Below are 21,241 nucleotides of genomic sequence, written 5' to 3'. Positions count from 1 at the left end.
CTCCCCTGTTCATTGTTTCTTTACTCTTACCTCTAATTCTCTGTAGCAATAAATAATTCATAACAACATTCCAAGAGCAACATACAGTAATTATGCTTCTGACATCCAAGCAATGATCTGAATCACTGTCTGAGATGGTTTTGAATGGAACATATTACAATAGTAGGGAAAGTAATGTATCAGCAGAGCACTGAAACACCAACATGACGCAAACAGAGGAACACATATCCATTGAGAAGCACATGTAGAAGACCAGAAACGCATATATGGAGAGAGTGAAACATGACAAAGAGAGAGAAGGAAACAAATACGAGGGGAGGTAGTTATACTGTATATGAGAGGGGAATGGCCACAATGTATGGCTGGTCAACAAACTCCAACCACCTGGCATGTGTTTTTGCTCAATGAGGAGGGAAAAACTTATCATGGTGGCAAAGTTTCAGGGGAGGTTCACACCACATGTGACAGAACAGGCAGTGATACACACTCACCCCAAGTGAGTGACGATGCCCGTGTACCTGATTGGACTGTTTAACGGATGATGCCTTGCAATTGCCTCCTTCCAGAATAGACTAGCCAGGAAAAACACAAACAAAAATCCTCTTCATCTGAACTCCAGCTTTAGCAACTCTGTGAGCATCAGGGTGTAGAACATTCTGTATAAGGCTGCAGCTGTAACCTGGGGAAGTGCATGGACTACACTTCCCCTTCCATGGGTGTGTGTGAGGAGGCTAAAGCACCAGCTTGACAGGTCAACTGAACTGTAACTTCACAATAACATCAAGGAATTTAAACCATCAATTTAGATTTGTTTTAATCTCCAGTCATATATTTTCCTCATTCACTTTAAGGAACATGTAATACCTCACATGTCCATGTGAGCAGGTATTCATGGGCATATACTATTTGGGAATAAGGGAAATATAAGGGAAAAAGTTTTCTTCCTGTTCCAAAAACAACAACCAGTGCTAAAAGCTCTGTGGGTTCAATGGGAATATGGCCACCGTTAAACATTCAAATGTCCTCTGAGTAAAACTACAGTGGAATCACTGATGATGTTTCGTGTCTGAGGAGATAAGCCTTACCCTGTTGCCATCACATTTGGCTCGCTCGTTGTTCGCCTTCTCAGCCTTCTCTGCCAGTTTCTTCTGCATCTGAGGGCCTCTCCCAAAGAAGATGTAGTTGACAAAGGCGTACTCCAGCAAGGCCAGGAATACGAAGACAAAGCAGCCCATCAGGTACATGTCTATGGCTTTGACATAAGGAATCTTGGGGAGTGTCTCTCTCAGATGGGTGTTGATGGTGGTCATGGTCAGCACAGTGGTGATCCCTAGAAGAAAACATACATCAGTTACAGCATAGCACTGGCTAATAAGCTGACACCAGGCTAGTTCTCTTTAAAAGAAAACAAAGAAACAAAATAAACACCTGAAAAAAGAAAGTCTGGTCTTTCACCTGTGACAGCACTTTGGGACATTGGGGTTAAATAAGAAAAGTGTCAAAATAAAAATGATCTATTCAAAGAAAGCCAACCGATAGGCCAGATGACTACACGCAACAATACACACAAAAACAAACAGTAACCTCGAGAGGGATCTTATGTCAATCTTATGAGCCAGCCAGAGCTTAATATTCATAACAAAATATTGATAATCAAACATACAGCACACACCCTGGGACCAAAGACGGTCCAGATATACACTCTTAACAGAATGCCTCTTCAAGACTCATGCAAAAGTCACATTGCCACCCTGACATTAAACTGACTCCGAGACAGTCATCCACTTACACTTTTCTAATTAACACATTGTTCATGATGAATAAATATCACAGCTAGAGGTTAATGCCCCCTTACAGAGGTGGGGGTGTTGGGTTGCTGTCATCATGCCTCCTGATTCAAGGGAACATGATCTCAGGGGACAGCGCTTCATTTGATCTATTTTGAAGTGCATTGTTGTCAGAGCCCACTGCATGACTATACTGTGTGAAGTAACTACAGTAGCTGTGTAAGAGAGAAACAGCATGTTTCTCTTTGAATAACAGTTTGTTTCACTGAATCCTGCGTTTTATCAGTGTAACCACAGGGTCATGTAGCTACTGTATGCAAGATGTTTTTATTCTATGAACAGTGCATCTGGGAGTACGGCTCTGTAGAGAACCCCCAGGGGGGTACAAGATTCACACGCATGTCAACCCTGTGCCAATTAAGCTATAAACATCGTCACTGTCTCTTTAATTACATCTTTAATTAAAAACCAGTCGGCTAGCATTCCAGGGGTGGAATGGTTTACTCAGGACTGTAATAAAATAATGGACAGTAATAACCTCTGTGTTTAAGGAAACTTTTACTTGATGTATCAGGCAGCAGAGCAAGTCCAAGCTCTGGGTCCAGCCATGTGGTCTGAGCCAAGAACTGAGTTTTCCATCAGCTCTAGTAGTGTGTTACCCTTTGATCTGTCACCCAGTCTGAAGTAGTATACACAGCATTAACATCTTCAGGTCATACCAACCTGTATGCTAATTGGTTTGATAGTTCTTGTCACACTTAACTTGGTCACTCACCATCACAGGATGTTGTGAAAACCAGTTCCAAATGGTTGGCCTGATTAGCATGTCTCCTAACAGTCTAAATCTTACGGGACCCTGTTTCTAATATACAAACACTCCTTCAGGAATTCCCTGACCTTGTTGATAAGACATGCCTTAATTGCAGATAACTGTTAAGCAATCAAAACCAAACTGCATGGACACATAGTTTATCCCTGTGTGTTGATGTAGCGTCTTTATTCTGGTCATTTCATATCAATCTTTAATAACCTTTTCCAATGTGTTTGGCAAGCCTACATTTCTTTAGCGTAGAAAATGCGGAAAAAGCCCTAAAACCAAAAAGACTGGCCACCATATGCTCTACATATTGTACAGCAAGCAAAAGACTGAGGACAGGCTGGTATCGCTGAGTCTTGAGTTATATCATTATTGAATTGAAAATGTGGATGGAAAAGAGTCTGGGGATGTAACTCTTTTTAAAAAAAATAAAATAATAATAATATGTTTTTAGGGCATTTCTGCTTTATTGGGATAGAGATAGTAGAGATTGACAGGAAGGATGGGTGAGAGGAGGGATGACATGCAGGATATGTCGATGGCCGGAATCGAACCAGGGACGAGCACTTAGTGTGCTACGCCACTGAATGCACAGGGATGTAACTCTGGTTGAATTATAATATAACAACCATTCCTATAAGAAACATTAGAACAAGATGTTTCTGCCTTGAGTCCCCAGAATGGGCCACTGACATGCTCAGGCTATTTTTGCACGTTATGGCTTACAAGTGTTGCATGTGTGGGGGTGTGGAGAGGACAGGAGCGCATGGAATTGATTCTTCCATAAAACAGGGAACCGTAGAGGAGGATCAAAACTCTTCAGTGGAGTTAAGAGGAGTGGAGTTACCCAACCAAACCCAGAACACCTGCATCTGTCCAAGTTATAAAGGCTGCAGTGTTCCCCCATACAGTTTGATTGCAGGCTCAGCAAAAATAGCTTATTATCTTATAACAGGATTTTAGTTGTTCTTTGTGAGATACTGTATCTAGGGGTGTTTTGCTAAAAGACGTGCAGCAAATGTGGCAAAAGTCCTATGTTAATCACCTTTGATTAACTGATTTATTGATGTATTTAAAACAATACATTTGTAACACAGTAGCTGAGCCTATTAGCTTATTATGAGCCTACACAGAAACATAGAATACTGACAAGTGAACTCGCAATCAGACACCTATTTTCTGTCATGATCCCTTCCTGAGTATTGTATTCCTACTGCAAGATTTAAGGCTTAAGAGTAATATTACCCGTAATATTACTCTAGCACATGATACTCACAGTAATGGATTCAATGTAGAGAGAAGGAAACTATAGTGGCTGATCACATAGTGATGAACACTCCGAGTTGAGGAACAGCTTGGCTGGTGATTGAATTTGGAGGGGGGAATGTAATTGCATTCAGACTGCATTGATCTCTGTGTCTGTGAGAGCAGTCTTCTGGGTGGTGATACTGTACTGTACATTGACGCAGGTGAATAAGAGCCTACTTCATGGCTATCCCCTGGTGAACGCTTGCCTGTGTAAGTATTCCCCATCTCTCTCTCCTTCCACACAGGTGGAATGAGAGCGGCCCCTGTTATCAAGACTCCTCTGCACATTTACTACATCCTTCACTTTAACACAGTGTACGCATGCGTGTGGAATGCATATACACACAAACATAAAGTGCATACTACTGTACTAGAGCTTCCCACGAGGACACTTTTCAAGAGAGAGGTTGGTGCAGGCAGAGGATGGGTTTCTACAGTCGTGAGGGAGGCCACACATTCATTTCATCCCCAGAAGGGAGTGGGTGAGTGTGAGTCACGGTTCAATCCATGGCAGTCTCTCATTGTGTCACAGAGCAGTGGCTCCAAGCGGACACATACTGAAAAGTGACTTTCTGTGCGCAGTGGTATACCACACATACATTTTCATGGTATTAAGTGTGAGGTCAGTATAATAAATATGGTTATACCAGTGGATGTGGTGACTCACTGGTAAGAGAGCTTCAATGTTACTGGTGAAAGAGAAGTCTCTAGTCTAGAACAGGTTCTCTCATACAGGTTTTGGCATACACAAGCTGTAAACCACTGCCAGACCACTGTCCCAGCTAACACTGAAGGTGGACAGACCTCAGGTCAGTCTAAGGGCCCTACCTAATGCCACTCTGGCAGCAGAGGCGTCGTAGTTGATCCAGAAGGACACCCAGGACAAGATGGTGATCAGGATAGATGGCATGTATGTCTGCAGAATGAAGTATCCAATGTTTCTCTTCAGCTTGAAGCTCAGAGACAGTCGTGGGTAGGCACCTGTAGGAAAACAATGTTGGAGAGGAAACAGCACTGTTTATTTCAAGAGGCACACACAGGGATATCTTACGTTTTTGTTTTTGTTCCTATGGCAATGACCGCATGGATTCGTTTGATCACCATGGCAACAAGCAAGCGTGGTCCAAATTGTATTTTTTTTTAATGCAATTTAGCCTTGAGTCCAAAAACAACTTGAAAAAAATGAATAGTTTAGAATGTGAACACAGACATGTCATCTACAGTAGCACATTCACACGCACTACAGGACATGTTAATGTGTAGGTTACACACTTAACTGCATTTCTGTGTTTGTGTGTATGTCTTTGTCTGACTGGCCAACGCATTTGGAAAAACACACTGTGTTTTAGCAGTTCAATGGAACCTGGATTCCCTCTTAAGAGCTTCATTCCATAGAAAAATGTATTTAATAAAGTTTCCCCTTGATTCCAGTAAGCCCTCTCAGCCCCTCTTTCTCAACATATGTGTACAAGATTAAAACTATTCGATGTCATTATTCATGAGTGGGAATAATCATTATTGTGGTGCCTCTGTGAGTGTTTGAGCGTTGGAAGGGAATAATTTATGCTGTGGGTCTTCTACCTCATGAATATATGATGGCCTGTATCAAGTGCTGCATTCCCTCCTCCCCTGTTTTTTCAAGAGCTTGAAGAAACAGAGGGGTAATTGCCTCTCCATTATTATTCCCTGTTCTAGTGTTATAGTGAGTGGGGCCGGAACATGATGCAAAGCCTGTAATTGGGCAGCCTTTGAAATAAGTGGTACATGGGCCCTCATGGGAACACAGGCAGAGTACAGGACAACCACAGGACCCCAAAACAATAATGGCTTTCACTGCACACTTCAATAAAGTTCAACATGTTTGAGTACCTCCAGCACAAACACTGGAATATGCGATCAAATATGAACATTTGGGGAGAGGGATGGAGGGGGGGAGTGGGGTTCAATTAGAGAACAAAGTTCTCTCTAGCTAGGTATCTGACAGAGGCAATGCAAACTGCATCCTATGGAATTGGTAAGGTTCAAGGTTACCTAAGGTTCCTCCACTCCAAAAAAATAGACATAAATCTAAAATCAAAAAATAAATACATTATTATTATTTTTTTTAAATATATATAATCCCAAACACTTTTCAAGGGACTATATAAACGATAAAACTGTAATAGTTGTCTGACATGAACATGGTCTGAGCCATGGTCCTGAGTGGGCCCTAACCCTAACCCTTACCTGTGGAAAAGACCACGTTCCTAGAGACCAGTTTGTAGTCCACTATAGAGAACTGAGGGAGCTCGATCCGCGTCACCCCAGTCACAGCACTGTCTCCTCCTTTCCAGTAGAACTCAATATCGTCTGTTGTGTAACCATCTGCACATATAAACATACACACAGAAGGTCAAGCAAAGCTCAGACACACTTGGGAGACTATGAGTCACTGTAGTTAGATAGTTTTGCTTTCAAATATACTAATCATACCACATGCAACAGCTAACACATCTGGTTCATCCAAGTAGGGATGGTGCGCCAAAACATATCAAACTAAGGTCAGATTCACATGAGATAGCCATCACACTTTAGTGCTAAATCGCTAACACTGCCTTTTGTCATTGTGTTTGTTAAGTAAGATGAGTAATGTATTTTCATTTGGATTCATGCAAAGTGACATTTGTGGTCCTAATGGCAGAGTATGATTAAGTCTCATGAATCGCACAGGCGGGGCTGAGACTCGTGGTGATTGCTGGTTACATGAAGCTGATGTAAATCTGTCATTAATGTGATGTCTGATAGCATGTCCAGCCTCATTGGTAGGCAGGCCAACACAAATACACCATTCATGGGATCGACGTCCTTTAACTGTTTTATGAGGATAAATGTATTAGGCACAGAGAGAGCCAAACTAGTCATGAAGACTGATTAAGTTTGGACCAATTGGTCTCCAGCCATGTTTTTGGAATTCATGATTTGAAATCTTTCAATAGACACAGCAATCATTATAAGAGCAGGTGAAATAATGTGACAATCATACTGCCAAAAAACTTCAAACAATATTGCAAACATAAGAACTAACATTGACTAATGTGTGAGAATAACAATATGAGTTTATGTTTCCTCGAGAACTAGGTTCCACACAGGTAACAATAGAGACACAGGATCATTCTATTGCTTTATAGAGCCCAGATTGTGAGCAATGGCATGGTGCTGTACCCTCGTTGTGGGTAAGCCTCTGCCAGGATATGTCTCTTGGGGCTGCTGCCTATATGGGGAAATGATTCCATGAGTGAGAATGCCATGTGGATTAGCCATCCTCTCCATGGGGTTGCTCTCTATACAGTAGTGCTGTCACTATATCTGTCTCTCTCTGGTTCCTCTTTGGGGAGGTGTCCATGGGTTTATTACTCACAGCTCTCTATCTCCAGAGTGCAGTTCTGCTCATCCAGGGGATATCTTCTCAGATCCATCATACAGGCAGCTGTTGTTGTGATCCTGGATCAAACAAACAAACAAACAAAGGACAGCAGGCCAAGAATTAACAGAGCAACCATACAGAAACTGTAAGTGGTACAAACACACCCAACATAAACGTATAGAGATACTCATAGACAATAAGGTACAGTAAAACCAAGGTGCAGTACTCATGAAGAAAAGACAAATGTAGACACACAGTGGTAGACAAACACACTTATTCAAAGATGACAACACTTCTGCAAGCTCTGTCACCTGTGAAACTACTGTAAAAGGCGCTGGATTGACCCTAGTGTTTCATAGAGACCACAATGATGCCCAAAACACACAAGTTCTGCATAAACCACTCGCTTTGACACAAACTACCAGTCTCCTTTGGTACAGTATAAAATAACTATACTCTGACAACACACCAGGTAACAGAGGTGCATTGACATTCCTGTCCATACCTGAGAGTCTCTGCCTGGTTCACTCTCAACTGTTTTAAAATGAACCAACACACTCAATACTGCGGGGCAAAAACCAAGACAAGAGAACAACACTCTCTACGAGTTTACACCGAGAATACCAGTTAGAGACAACTAAAACACTTCTATTTGACATCCAATAGTTTATACTGTAGCTTACTGCTAAACAGTTCAAATGTGTATGAATCCAAAAACAATGTAATTTTAACGTGACCAACACCCCATGAACAGCACTGTGCACTATGTACTACATTCATAAAAATGGGTGAAATTCTAAATTCTAGGAACATTCCTTGCTGATCCTGTAAGCAAGTTACTTCATGTTTTTCACACATCTACTGCACACTGTTCAGCAAATGCGATCTATCTCTAGACATTTCATATTCTACTTTCAGGGATTACATCACACATCTAGTGTATTTCAGAATTTCAGATGACATACTGTATTCATCATTTCAGTGAATATGATTTGGTTTAAAAGACTGTCTGCTGAGGGGCATTTCAAACAGGGATATCAGGGCTGCATCAGTTAGAGTGAATTCCAAGCTTTATTTCCAGGCTGAATACATGTGGGTGAGGCGAGTCCCGCCTGTACATTACCATAAACTCATGAGCATTGCTCCATTAATTGCTTCATAACAGACAAGCAAATGAAACACTCACTCTTCCGCTATCGATTACTTAGATCTCTGCCTTGATAGCATAGCTCCATCTCTTCCTGCATTGTAAAGTGCTGCACTGTTGGTGCATTATACTGTACACTGCAGTCTTCAGAGTCTTCTGTTTGTCTGTATACCATTTTCACATTAATATTCTATGATATTTTCTGGATTGCACATTGAAGATTACAGACATACGGCCTATACAACACAACCACATGTTTCATTTAGGTGTGAAGGATTGTTATCTCACTACAGCCTAACTGGAGTTGAATGGAAAATAAGCAAGCAGAAAGGAGGTGTCATGTCAAACTACTCACCTCAGGCCATACAGGACCGTGCCGTCTGGGTGGAGTCGGATCATGCGGTTCTTCACTGTTACGCCGTGCACAAAGGACTTCTTGTCATTGAGGAAGTAGGTGTCAGGGACCCAGAGTTGGTCTGCTACCCGGTTGTCTAGTGTCAGGTTGAGGGGGATCCCTGCGTAAGCCAGTCTCTTATCCCTCCAGTACTGCTGGAAATACATGGTCAGCGTGTAGTCCTGGGGATAGCCAGAGAACAAGATTATGTCATGGTACACTTAAAACATGAAAACATGAGAACATGAAATCTATCAATCAATCCATGTCGAAGATCTTAATGTGTCTTACGACTGACATCATAAAATGTTACTGTAAATTCTATTCTAGCGTGAGATTTCAAATGTCAACAACAAGTACGATATTGCGGCATTTCACTATGCCTATCACAATGAATATTCTATAAGAATGCAGTTATTTGACCCAAGTCTATGATCTCATTGGGCAATCTACACTGTTACAACAACTGGGTTCAGGGGGTCACTCCCTCACAAGAAGACCAGACTGCCAAGGTCAAAGCTAGAAATCCACAGACTGACTGGTGGAAGTAGATTTCCTGTTGTCAGGGTGATATTTATAGAATTGTCAAACAACTCTGATTCCGAACAACCAGCCCAGGGCAGTCATTTTTTAAGACCTGTCTAGTGTAGAAGCCCTCCTCAGCCATTCAGAGCAGCAGTCCGGCACTTTCCCTCAGACTATAGATTTCCATTACTGCAGCCACAGCATCAATACTATGTTTCAGTTTGGAAGACTGACCGCTCACCTCACCCTGCCAAAATGCTGCAAGTTTAATGAAGAAATAAACAACTACTGTATGAAGACATGGATAATGCATTAAGTCAGAATAGACTGCAATGAACACTGCCAAGCATTGTTCAGTGTATCCATAAAAGCTAATAAATAAAATGAACATGAGAAAGGGTGTGACTGTGTGTGTGTGTGTGTGTGTGTGTGTGTGTGTGTGTGTGTGTGTGTGTGTGTGTGTGTGTGTGTGTGTGTGTGTGTGTGTGTGTGTGTGTGTGTGTGTGAATGTATGGGTGCATGACTGCTTGTGTCTAATCTGTGTGTACACTTTAATACCCCTGAGGGCTCATGAAGACCTGCCATCTTGTCCTCTAAGCTACGAACAATCTGTTAGACTAGTTAGACCTGTTTAGATATAATTTAAAAACACGTGCTTCAGTGTCTCTAGAGATCTTGGGAAACACCCATCATTTAGGCGGAGGTTAATCAGAGTCATTCTCCTTAAAATGAAGACTGACACTGCATACTGTACTGCAAACTAAAGTTAAGAAGCTCAGATGAAATAAAGACCAAGGTGTATATCCTGATCCCCTGGTGCCTGGACCACCATTATGAGGGATGTGTAGTAATTCCTTCAGGGTTCGATGGGGCAGCTATATAATCTCTAAATAGGTTGACAATTACAATGGCACTTTCTGTCTATATGCTTGGGGAGCAGAGAACACATCTCTACATTCAGTAATATCCTGCAGGGCTCGAACAGAGGAAGAGCCACATATTCTATGAAATCAGGTTGTGAATAATTCAGAAAGCATTCTGATATAAGACTCCCACTAGAGGAGCCATCAAGGGTACGGCTTTTAATGGACCTCTCTACCACTTGGCCGTGTTCTGCTGACTAATTCCAAAATGCCTGAAATAGTTTTTAATAAATAAGCAAGGCTTCCGGAATAAACAAACACTTTGGTTATGCTGAGAATGCATCTATTTCGATCTACTGACACAATAGCACATTCATCAGAGGTGATGAACTGTCTCCTTACCACATAGTATACTCTGGTATTGAGTTATTTCTGTTATTGTCTAATTGTTTCAGGTGAATTTGACAGACGTCTGCATGAAAACATTACTATTGTACATAAGCATGGGAGTATTCATTATTGAACTACTGGTAGCACTTTACATTACAGCTTGGAATAAGTGGGTAATTATTGTTACCTTGTGTTATTACAAGGTAAGTTGGACTGCAGTTTCCATGTAATTATTTTGCATGAAAAATGCTTGAACATAAGGTAGTGTCAGAGCTGGAACATACATATATATACGGAATTAACACATATAGAATTATGTAGTAAACAAAAAAAGTGTTAAACAAACCAGAATATGTTTTATATTTTAGATTCTTCAAAGTAGCCACCTTTTGCTTTGATGACAGCTTTGCACACTCTGGACAAGATTCTGTCCAAACTTTTGACTGGTACTGTATATACACTCACTGAACACTTTATTAGGAACACTATACTAATACTGGGTAGGACCTCCCTTTGCTCTCAAAACAGCATCAATTCTTCGTGGCATTGATTCCACAATACCTAATAAAATAAAATCAACAGCTATGATAATATTCCATGGCCACCAGGATTGTGTGTGCTGTAAACTTGCACAAAACATACAGTATGGCTGGCCTTTATGGCATGCATATTTGCCCTTTAGGTTTTGTATATTCTGCCAGGTTTCTCTATAACTTGTGCATGTGGCTATATAAAGTGTTTGTTGCATTCATTCTCCTAAATGACAGCTTTCCGTGGAAGAGATTTATGGAGAGAAAAAAATACATACAAGTCCAATCATCCACAGATATCTGGATTACATTCTCAAAATGAGAATTTTGAGAATATAATGAAACATGGAGAGACCATGTTCTATTTTAGTTTACTTTTTTATGTTGTGAAGGTAAGAGTGAATTCTGCAGGGAATAGAGACTGAGTATCAGGTAATTAGACTACTGAAAACAACCCTGACCCTGTAAGGGGTTTTGGCAGAGCCGTTTTCCGAATCCCCTCAGAGATGCTTTCACCGTCCTCTCTGGTGCTGTAACCCTGTTCTCCCCCTGTAGAAAGGCATTAAGCACCCTCAATAGAGCCTCTCCTATGGCGTCAGATTAGCGCAAAGCGAGATGGCGCTGTCGAGCAAGACACTTGCTCATCGAGCGAGTATAAACTATATCAAGCGCGCATGGGCAGTGTTGGGGTGCGCAAATTAAACTTGAGAGCTTCCAAGTATGACGTTAAGGAAGCTGAAATCATTGTCGCACTGAATAAATTAGTCAAAGAGCAGAGTTTTTTAATTTAAGTTATTTTTATGTTTTAAGAATCAGCATGAATTTATAAAGTGATAGCGTGGTTAGAAACATTACCTGGGAGCTTTGCTGGTTGTCTGGCATCACTGCTTCTCATGGCACTTTTTATATTATATTATATTATTAACACAAAACAATTGTTACAAACTCTCAGATATGACCACCTTTAGAGTCCACACTGAGTAGCATATTTTTGTTTGGTAATGTCACAGCGACTTGTCCTATCAATGGCATTTCAACAAACAAGTCAGGCCGCGATTAGTCCAAAAAAACCGACCAATTGCATTTCAGTAGTATATTCCAGACTACCTCATATGATAGATTTTGTACACTGACATTTAAAACATTCTGTCAGCGAGAGCGAGATGGATATTGTGAGGACAATGGAAATATTTGAATTAGAAGAGACTTTCATGCGCGGGCAGGGTGTATTTGTAAGAGTGCAGTAATCTTGACTTATTTATTGCGTATAATGATTTTAAGCCTTCTGAACGTCACACTTGGAAGCTCTCAAGTATAATTTGCGCCCCAACACGTGCCTGTGCACGCTCGATATAGTTTATGCGCTGGTTATGCGCGACTGGTTCTCTGGTCGCTCGACCAGTACGTTTCTTTCTCGACAGCGCCATCTCCCGCGTGCTCGACATTTGGCACTAATCTGACGCCATACTCTAACATGCCAGGAGCAGTAACAGTGCGGGCCGTCTGGGTGATTCAGCATGGGCCTAGGAGTGACACAACTGCTGCTTACACAACAGACATCATGTCACAGAGATAGAGCCCATCTGGGTACAGGACAACACACCATCTCAAAATCAATACTTAAATACAAGTATATACCCCCCACCCCCACCCCACCCCCCCTCCCCGCAGAAAACATTTTAAGATGTTCCGACTTCCGAGGAACCCTGAACCCCTCTACTCTTACCTCTTTAACTGAAGTCCTGACATGAAAAAGAAACTCAATTATTTAAAGCGACAGTGTAGCCGCCCCAGCAAACAAAACTGCGGGTCTAAAATATTCATCCCTTTCCAATCTCTACTTTAACATTAGATTTGGGATGAAAGGGCAATCTTGACTCCGTCTCCTCCGGGATTCAATTCATAATGTTTGTTTTAAAAGGCGACAGCTTTATGAAGGCTTGGGTAGCGCCAGCGTTTCTACAGTAGGCTATAGATGGTAGTGCTGCTGGGACTAAAATACAATACATCAACCGAAGGTCACTGTAAAACTATTGGATGTACAGCTGAATGATGTAGAGAAAGTATAGAATTGTCATTTAATGATATGTGCATCAAGGAAAGAAGAGCTAAAACATCAGCTCAGCTCTACCTATAGTAAAATGACAATGAGGGGAGAAATATACCAGTGTCATTTCATATCAAAACTAAAACGTAAAAGGGAGTTAGTTATACACTTTAAATAATATATATACAGGGTGAAATTCTCAGGGCTTTTATTCAAATCATAATCTCATTATTTATCATCAGATTGATAAAAAAATATTTTTAAACTATATATCTTAACATTAGATATCTCAACTCCTCCTCCTCCTCCTCAATCTGTTGAGTTGAGTTAAAGTAAGAGGTGTTGTTTGCAATTTAGTTTTTTCTGATGGGTAGATGGTGTCAGAGAGATTGTGTGTGAGAGAGAGAGAGAGAGAGAGAGAGAGAGAGAGAGAGAGAGAGAGAGAGAGAGAAAAATAAATGAGGCCCAGTGGGAGGATGAGATTGTGGTGTCATCGACTGTTCTGAGAGCTTCACATTCTCATACACAGACATGGTTACCGCGTGCCAGTCAAACATCGTTTACGTCAACTTAACACCAGGATGTCTGCTGGGAATACAGGAATAGCACTGAGACACTTCCCCCGAGTGAGGGAGGGGGTTTCTCCAGCAGCCTCCATCTGCTCTTCAGAGACTTCTTTACAATTATAGTACATACAGAGTTGTGTATATATAAGAAAGAAGAGTCACAATTGAGAGATGACAGTAGACTCTGATAGTTTACTGTATCCAAATTTCATATTCTGATAATCTCTGCTAAATATTTCCCGTGAAGCTGTAAGGAACCGAAATAACTTTAATGTTTTTTTTTTAAACAACGGACAGGCAACTATTCCCAACTATTCCCAACTGACTGATTTTAGTTGACTGTAAAGTGGGCATTGGAATCAGTCTTTATTGCTCATATTCCATGCAGTATTCTGGTACAGATCAAGAGCACAGAAACTCTATGTGCCGTTGTCATGGAAGGCTACACATGTTTCAGGCTGAGTTCCCCTGAGATCCAAGCTTAGAGGGCTGAACCCTGAGCGCTTTTGGTGGGTTATGTAGCTGACTTATTGACAGAGTCTTTCGACATACATCTCCAAGACTCTATGAAACAACATCTACAGTAGGAGTCTCGAAGGGTGCCACTTCCCTCGAGCAAGAGGTGGATGATGTAAACACATCAAAACATCTGTTTTTGTGCATATGATGCTGATTCCTCTTCTGGCTGACTCATGGTGAGTAAGTAAATAATTACACCACATGGGTAGACCCTGAGGAAGACTACAGAAGGATATCTGTCTTGAGAATGGAAGACTCATGTCTACAGCTCTCTGTAGAATGCACCTGTTGCTACTGGGGACAAGTGCCTCCGCACAAGGGCACAGAGGGAAGCTTGTGTTTATCGCCGGAGAGCACTTAACAACATACACCTGGTTAACTGACATTATGCAAAAATAACCTCTGATTGAAAAATTACAGGGAGCCAACGCAGCTTTCAAGCTAAAAATAACGGAGAGAGCAAGCAAAGTGAGAAATATATTAATAAATCTCATCTCCTTGACGACAAGCTCTCTGCAGCTCGCCCACACAGGGTTTGGGCCAATACCTTGTGTGACTCCGGCTGTTTGAAAGCATGCCGCCGACACCTCTGTGCTTTCCAGTTCTCCGAAGAGAGACAGATTGTTCAGCTTTTCAGCTCTCTGTTCAGCAACACTTAAACAAATTCGACCAAAATTAGTAATTCAGGCTAAAAACTAAAATGTAAATCAGAAATGACATTCACTGCCTCAGACAATCTTATGTATCATGTCTTGGTGCAACTTTTTTGAATCACAAATAAAAATGACCTCACAAGTACTTGAACTCCAACGCATACTGTAACAATACGCACATTCAGGGTGGCCAGCCAATAGTGTTCTACTCTGTTCTATAGAACACCAGTCTAAACTTGCCTCATCACCTAGGTAAATGACACAAAGATCTTGAGGCACTGACTGTGACTGATTATGGTTTCCAAGGCAACTGTTTCCACCATGAGCGAACACGGTTGACCTCAAAACCATCATCTGCTACATGGCTGTTGTCTCATTTTCTCACAGGCAAGAGACACTGAGTAGGAGCCGACAGAACCATTTATGTACAAGTTATTTTACCACTCAGACTCTGTACCCATTCCCTTTCCACAGATATCCTGGGATGCTTTTCCGAGTGCACTTCAGGAAGGAAAAAAAACAAAACACAGCAATCAAGCGGATGCAATTTGCATTGGCCTGCTCCTCTGAGTAGAGTGAGGGGGGAAATGGCTTGTTCAGCAGAGAGTATGCCATATCCGCTGGATTTATCAATGCGCAAGCATCTGTGGTGACGCCATGCCACATGTCCATTACAAACAAGCTCCTCTAGTGCTATCAGAGAGCTACATCCATCCCATCTCTCTTTGAAGTCCCTAACACCAATGTTTACAGGGGCACTGAGTGAGGGACCAGAATGGTTTCCCTATATCATGAAATTAAGCATTTCAAAACAACACCTTCACAGATTCAGATGTAGCCTAAGTGTTTTCAAGCATTTTCCAGTTAAATTAGCCTGAATAAAAAATAATCAGGGGGAGGAGGTTAATACAATCTTCTATCTACAGTAGGCTAGTTATCTCAGCATTGGGACTGTCAGCCACTACTATTGCAGGCGGAGTGAATCTCATTTTAATATTTCATAAACACATTTTCCACTCCCATGGCCCAATTTATTACCGGGTTAATTGACATCTTACCATTACCCTATCAAAACACACTTGAAAACACGCACTACATTTCCTGCATGCTGTATAACCATAAATGCTGTGTCGTACAGTCGGCCTACTGTACAGTACATGTGTGTGACATGAGATAAATTGCTGAGCAAGACGAGAGATAGCTCGAGCAGGCATCTAATGCTTACAATGCAGTTAAACTGAAACACAAAACGTAATCTGTGTGTGCATGTGTGTACATGTGTGTGTTTGTGTGTGCATGTGTGTGTGTTTGTGTGCGTATGCTGACAGAAACCCTCTCACTCCAGTGAGGAGTGAACCACTGTCAAGAGGAGAATGACACATGCCGTTCCAATCACTGTCATAAATGACAAAACATAATGAGGGGACAATATCGGTGTGTCCGTGTTGCGTAAAGAGGTTGAGTATTTAACACACACTGAGTGGCTATCTGTATTATAACACTGTTAGCAACATGCAGTAGTTTGGCATTTCCTGTTACACAAGTGAAATAAGGAGCATGTTCTTATATTTTCTAAATCCCCCAAAACATGTCAGTTAACAGACGACTGTAAAAAAAACAACAACATATGAGGCTGTAGCGACGACGAGCTTATGTTTATTTCAGTGTCAAGCTACCGTGCCAGAGACATCTGAATAAAATATATGGCTTCAAAGTGATTGAGAAAGTAAGTCAGCTACAGTACATGAGAGGGCTGTCACAACAAACACAGTGAAATATGGCAACCTCTCTCTGCGTACAGTACTTGTAAAGTGAGCCAAGAGACAGTGTCATAACAGATCATGTCATGTCCTGTGGCATCATCTCCCCTGTTATCTCCTCAGGACTCTGTGTCAGGACGACAGACTGTCACATTCTCTCTGGGTGCTGACCCCTGTTTTGGTGAGAACAAGGTGTTGCATGAACACCTAGAGCCATGCTGTCACAGTCCCCAGAGTTTTCAACTCACACATGGAACAGCAGCAGCAGTCCAGTCCAAGAGAAGACTACTGAACTGTTATGTAAATGCAGTGCATTGATATAATATGTGATCTAACTGCATACTATGAGGTATAATCTGTATTGGTGGTAGTCAGTCATAGTCTGTTTTTTTCATTTGCAGAGAAGGTCTGGGTATTCTCAAATGTGGGGCAAATGGTACACAGGAAGTGTTTACATGATAGCCACTTAATAGGAAACAAAATAAGACAAGGTAGGCTTTTTTCTACATTTACACGTTATTTTACTCTTGCATGACCCCTTTGTTTTAATACGTCCTCTGGGAGACTGGTCTTTGAGCCAGAGATAAACAGTTTCCAAAAATAACCAACTTATGATCCACGTTTTCTTCTTTTTTTACGTTGTCTCTTGCTTCATGTGCATCATGCAGTATTTCCACATGCAAATAGAACAGTATGTCTATGGTATATCTGTAGAAGCAAACAAATAGAATTCTATGACAGAATGTCATTTTTGAAGTGGGTTTTAAGCTATAAACCTGCTTGTTTACTAATCAGTTCAAACACCTTTTAGTGTATGTGAACAGCAGTGTGTTCCTGATTCAGTATTGACTCTTCTTGGAGAAAGTTGCATACCACAGTACAACAATATTTCAGCTCTCTTCAATGTTGTTTTTGAGATCCCAATCAATCACGTAAGACAGCAGTACTAAGCTACAGCATTTCAGGTATTTCAAATAATTCTTCATAGATCAAGGGAGAGTCTAAATAATCGTTAACATGCTATATATTGAATCTTAGAATGTTTCTTGCGTTGGTGTCATTCAGTTACTGGCACACTGGATTCTCCACACAAATGTCCTCACCTGAAGCCTCCCTAGAGCACTGACTGTTACCTATGGCACTGGGCAATTTATACACCAAGGGATGATGAGAATTGAACATAAGTCACAGAGAGCATGAGAGGACCTCAACATGTCAGTCATTTTGATATAAATGAGGGGACAGGGTTAGAGGGTAATACTATAGCTGTTTGGTAATCTTGACAGGGTAATGCAATCTATATTTCATCAATACTATCAATATCAGAATAGGCGCTCACGACAAAAAAAGCTGGAACGTGAAGACAACAATATAATTTACTGTAGGGTTACCAAGCCACATTTACAAGCCGATGGTGTCATATGTAATACTGTCACTAACTCTCTGTATTAGTGTTGATACTTGTGTTTTTCTGTCACACTCAGAGAAGCTAATCTTGCACAGGAAATGTTAACCCTTGCATTAAGGAGGGTTCCTGGAGACCATAGAATATTACAGCAAAGTGATTCCTCTAGGGGGTAGGTGTTTATGTGTGCAAAGTCTGGCTTGTTATGTAATTAACTAAATGTGACACACACACACACACACACACACACACACACACACACACACACACAGAGACACACACACACGCACGCACACACACACACACACACACACACACACACACACACACACACACACACACACACACACACACACACACACACCACACACACACACACACACACAAATGTAATTAAAATGTGATGAAGGGCATAATATATCATAATGAATGAGAATGCACTGTGAGCTTGTTCAGCACCATGGACAGCTCCCAGAATTATGGAGAGCTATTTACTATTTATTATTTACTATGGAAAGCTATTTACAGTGGCATCCTTACTTCTTACCTTTACATAAGTGACAACATATGAATCAAGTAAGAACAAAGGTCATTCAATAAACAGGAGCACTTTGTGAGCCCGAGAGGCACATGTGACATTGTCTATGATGTTCACTCACAGAGATCAGTTCATGCACATTAGACACCTGATTTCACTCTACTTTAAAAACCAGCCACTGGGGCAATGTGGATGGTATGAGCATCTATGGACAGAATACAAGCAAGTCCAGGTGTCCATCCATTCGCATCAAGTGTTATTGTTAATCATCTGCAAGCCTCAGCACATGCTCCCAAGCCCCAGTGCCTTCTCATTGGACAAGTGGTGGAGGTCTAGTTAAAACAGGTCTCCATTCTTGCCCAATTGCTGTGCCCTGGTGAGATGCATTTCCTCTGCCCCATCTGCAGGCTCGCACAATTATAACAGTCAATCTGACATGGTCACGGTGGAAGCTGATTGGTCTCATATGGTTCTATGAGAGGTGGCTGTGGAAAGGAGTTTATGTTCTCACGATGCCAGGTGTGGTCTACTCTGACAGAACAGACTGCAGGGAGCTAAAAGTGGACAATTAACATGCATAGGCTGTGAATTTTTATGATCACTGAAGTGGAATTTTGACATCAGAAACACACACGGTTCAACTTATTAATATAATACTCTTCATTTGGCCTCAACTCTGACCGTAGTCTTTTATACGATTTCACCTTACTTTAAAGGCACATAACGGCTGAGTTAAGAGTCCAACTTATTTGAACAATAATAAATCCAACTGTCAGACCAATAGAGGGCTGGCTTGCTCTGTGTGTCTCACTGGACCATATTATCGTATTACACAGTTGCACCATGGGTATATTCCATCATACATAGTTGTCAGGACAACATGTCAATGGCTATTTCCTCCAGGAGGCATGTGACGCAAGAGCACCATGCTCTGTCAGCAATTCAGACCAAAGATGGATGGCATAGACATCACCCTCTGGAGCCAAATATGTACCCCCCCTCCTGAGGAACGGCCTGCATCAACATAAAAAAAACACTGACCTTCTGGACCTAAAGGACCGTGAGCGGATTCTGTCATACTCAGAGAAAAGGTATTAGACCAAGATGAGTACTGTACCCATACAGCCAACCATATTTTTGAAACAGCTGGGCTTCGGCCAGATAAGATCATATACAGTATGTTTATAAAAGCCCTTGTAAAGACAGGTTATTTTTCCAATTACTGATTTCCTCATTATGGCTGACGTTGATTTTCTCCTCCTTAATATTCAAATGCTTACATTACAAATACTAATAAGTAGTGTTGGGGAGTAGTTCCACTACATGTAGTTCAACTATCAGTTTAACTGCATTTTGCAGTAGCTTGGTGGTAGTTAAACAAAATTCTAATCCTAGTAGTTTTTCCTGTAGTTATCTACTTTTTTGCCATGTAGCAGTGTAGCTACTGTCACTAATCACTACATTTTTCCAAAAGAAAACAAAAAAAAAACTGTGGAATGTAACTATGATTCCAGACCTTAAACTTCAATTTCCCAATTATTTCTTCTTTTACTGCCACCAGTCTCCCCACTTTGCTCCACCTCACAATTTTTTCTCTCTCCCAGTGATTTCAGTCACATGCTTTCTGTCACTGGTCATCTTTCAGTAACTGACTGTTCGTGTTGGATAAGGTAGTTTCAAAGTAGCTTTAGTTTGACAAGCTATATTTCTCTCAAGGGTAGCTTTAGTGTAGTTCAACTTCTTTCCTTGTAAAGTAATTGGTAATCTAGTTAAATACATACAGATACAACAGTATCTTCCCCAACACTGCTAATAAGGTTACAAGAGCCCAAAGGGCCTGGAGCACCTGCCCATTCCATCTAGCCACTGCAATGACAAATTTGGCTCTGTCACGCCCAGGTTTTATTACAACAATATTGTCAATTTAAACAAAGTTATACACCCATGTCTAAATATTAAACATAAAGAAAACATAACACAAACTACATCAATAAACAAACATTAAATCAATAAAATGTCAACATTTCAGCGGGGATTTGGACTACTTACCATATTGACTTCTGACACCATGTCTATGCTTGCCACGTCTATACTCATGCCAACAGCAACCGGTGCACCTTAGACATATAGCAAGAGGTACGTTTTGGAACAATTATTTCCATTATCATACTTAACTTGTCACAATAATATTATAAAGCAATGATTAGCGGGTTTTGGGGCCACAATGACAATGTAAAAGCTCCTTACGACGAGCAACATGACGTACCTCCAAAGTCTGGGCGAAGACGAATATCATATCCTTTTAATAATTTGTCCACCGTCTCCTTTACGAATGACATATTCCCCGGTTCGTTGACGCTGAAAGAAAAGAGAGAGATTGTTATCCCCACTTTCAAGACGACTCAAGCATCCCTTGTTTACAATTCGTCTCCAACACTTACCTCTGGGCACAGCACATCACTGCCACAATGAGTGGCAACGAAAGAACGTCAAATAGCCCTTTTTTCTGGAATCCCCACATTCCTTGTGATCTCTCTGACAGGGGATCGAGCGACTAAACGGGTGTAAAAGGTTTCCCAGTGTTCAACT

The 21,241-nt window shown here is 41.2% G+C and overlaps 1 protein-coding gene across 2 annotated transcripts in view; it reads right to left on the bottom strand.

The window, feature by feature from the left end:
• Positions 1–21,241, bottom strand: part of gabrb3 (gamma-aminobutyric acid type A receptor subunit beta3) — a gene marked incomplete at both ends in the record, with an annotated part of 43,505 nt that overhangs the window by 991 nt on the left and 21,273 nt on the right. The window contains 8 exons of one of the 2 annotated variants that reach the window (XM_083671936.1): positions 1,086–1,330; positions 4,741–4,893; positions 6,139–6,276; positions 7,310–7,392; positions 8,818–9,038; positions 20,702–20,769; positions 20,919–21,010; positions 21,094–21,173. In XM_083671936.1, coding sequence (XP_083528062.1) covers positions 1,086–1,330; positions 4,741–4,893; positions 6,139–6,276; positions 7,310–7,392; positions 8,818–9,038; positions 20,702–20,769; positions 20,919–21,010; positions 21,094–21,173 — 1,080 coding nt within the window. Of the gene's footprint in view, positions 1–1,085; positions 1,331–4,740; positions 4,894–6,138; positions 6,277–7,309; positions 7,393–8,817; positions 9,039–20,701; positions 20,770–20,918; positions 21,011–21,093; positions 21,174–21,241 lie in introns of those variants that run through there. The other variant, XM_083671935.1, reaches the window with a different exon arrangement.

The sequence above is a fragment of the Argentina silus genome, assembly GCF_951799395.1.
Source record: "Argentina silus genome assembly, chromosome: 6".
Taxonomy (NCBI): domain Eukaryota; kingdom Metazoa; phylum Chordata; class Actinopteri; order Argentiniformes; family Argentinidae; genus Argentina; species Argentina silus.
The sequence above is the reverse complement of the archived record's forward strand: the minus strand, read 5'-3'. Positions and strand labels throughout refer to the sequence as shown.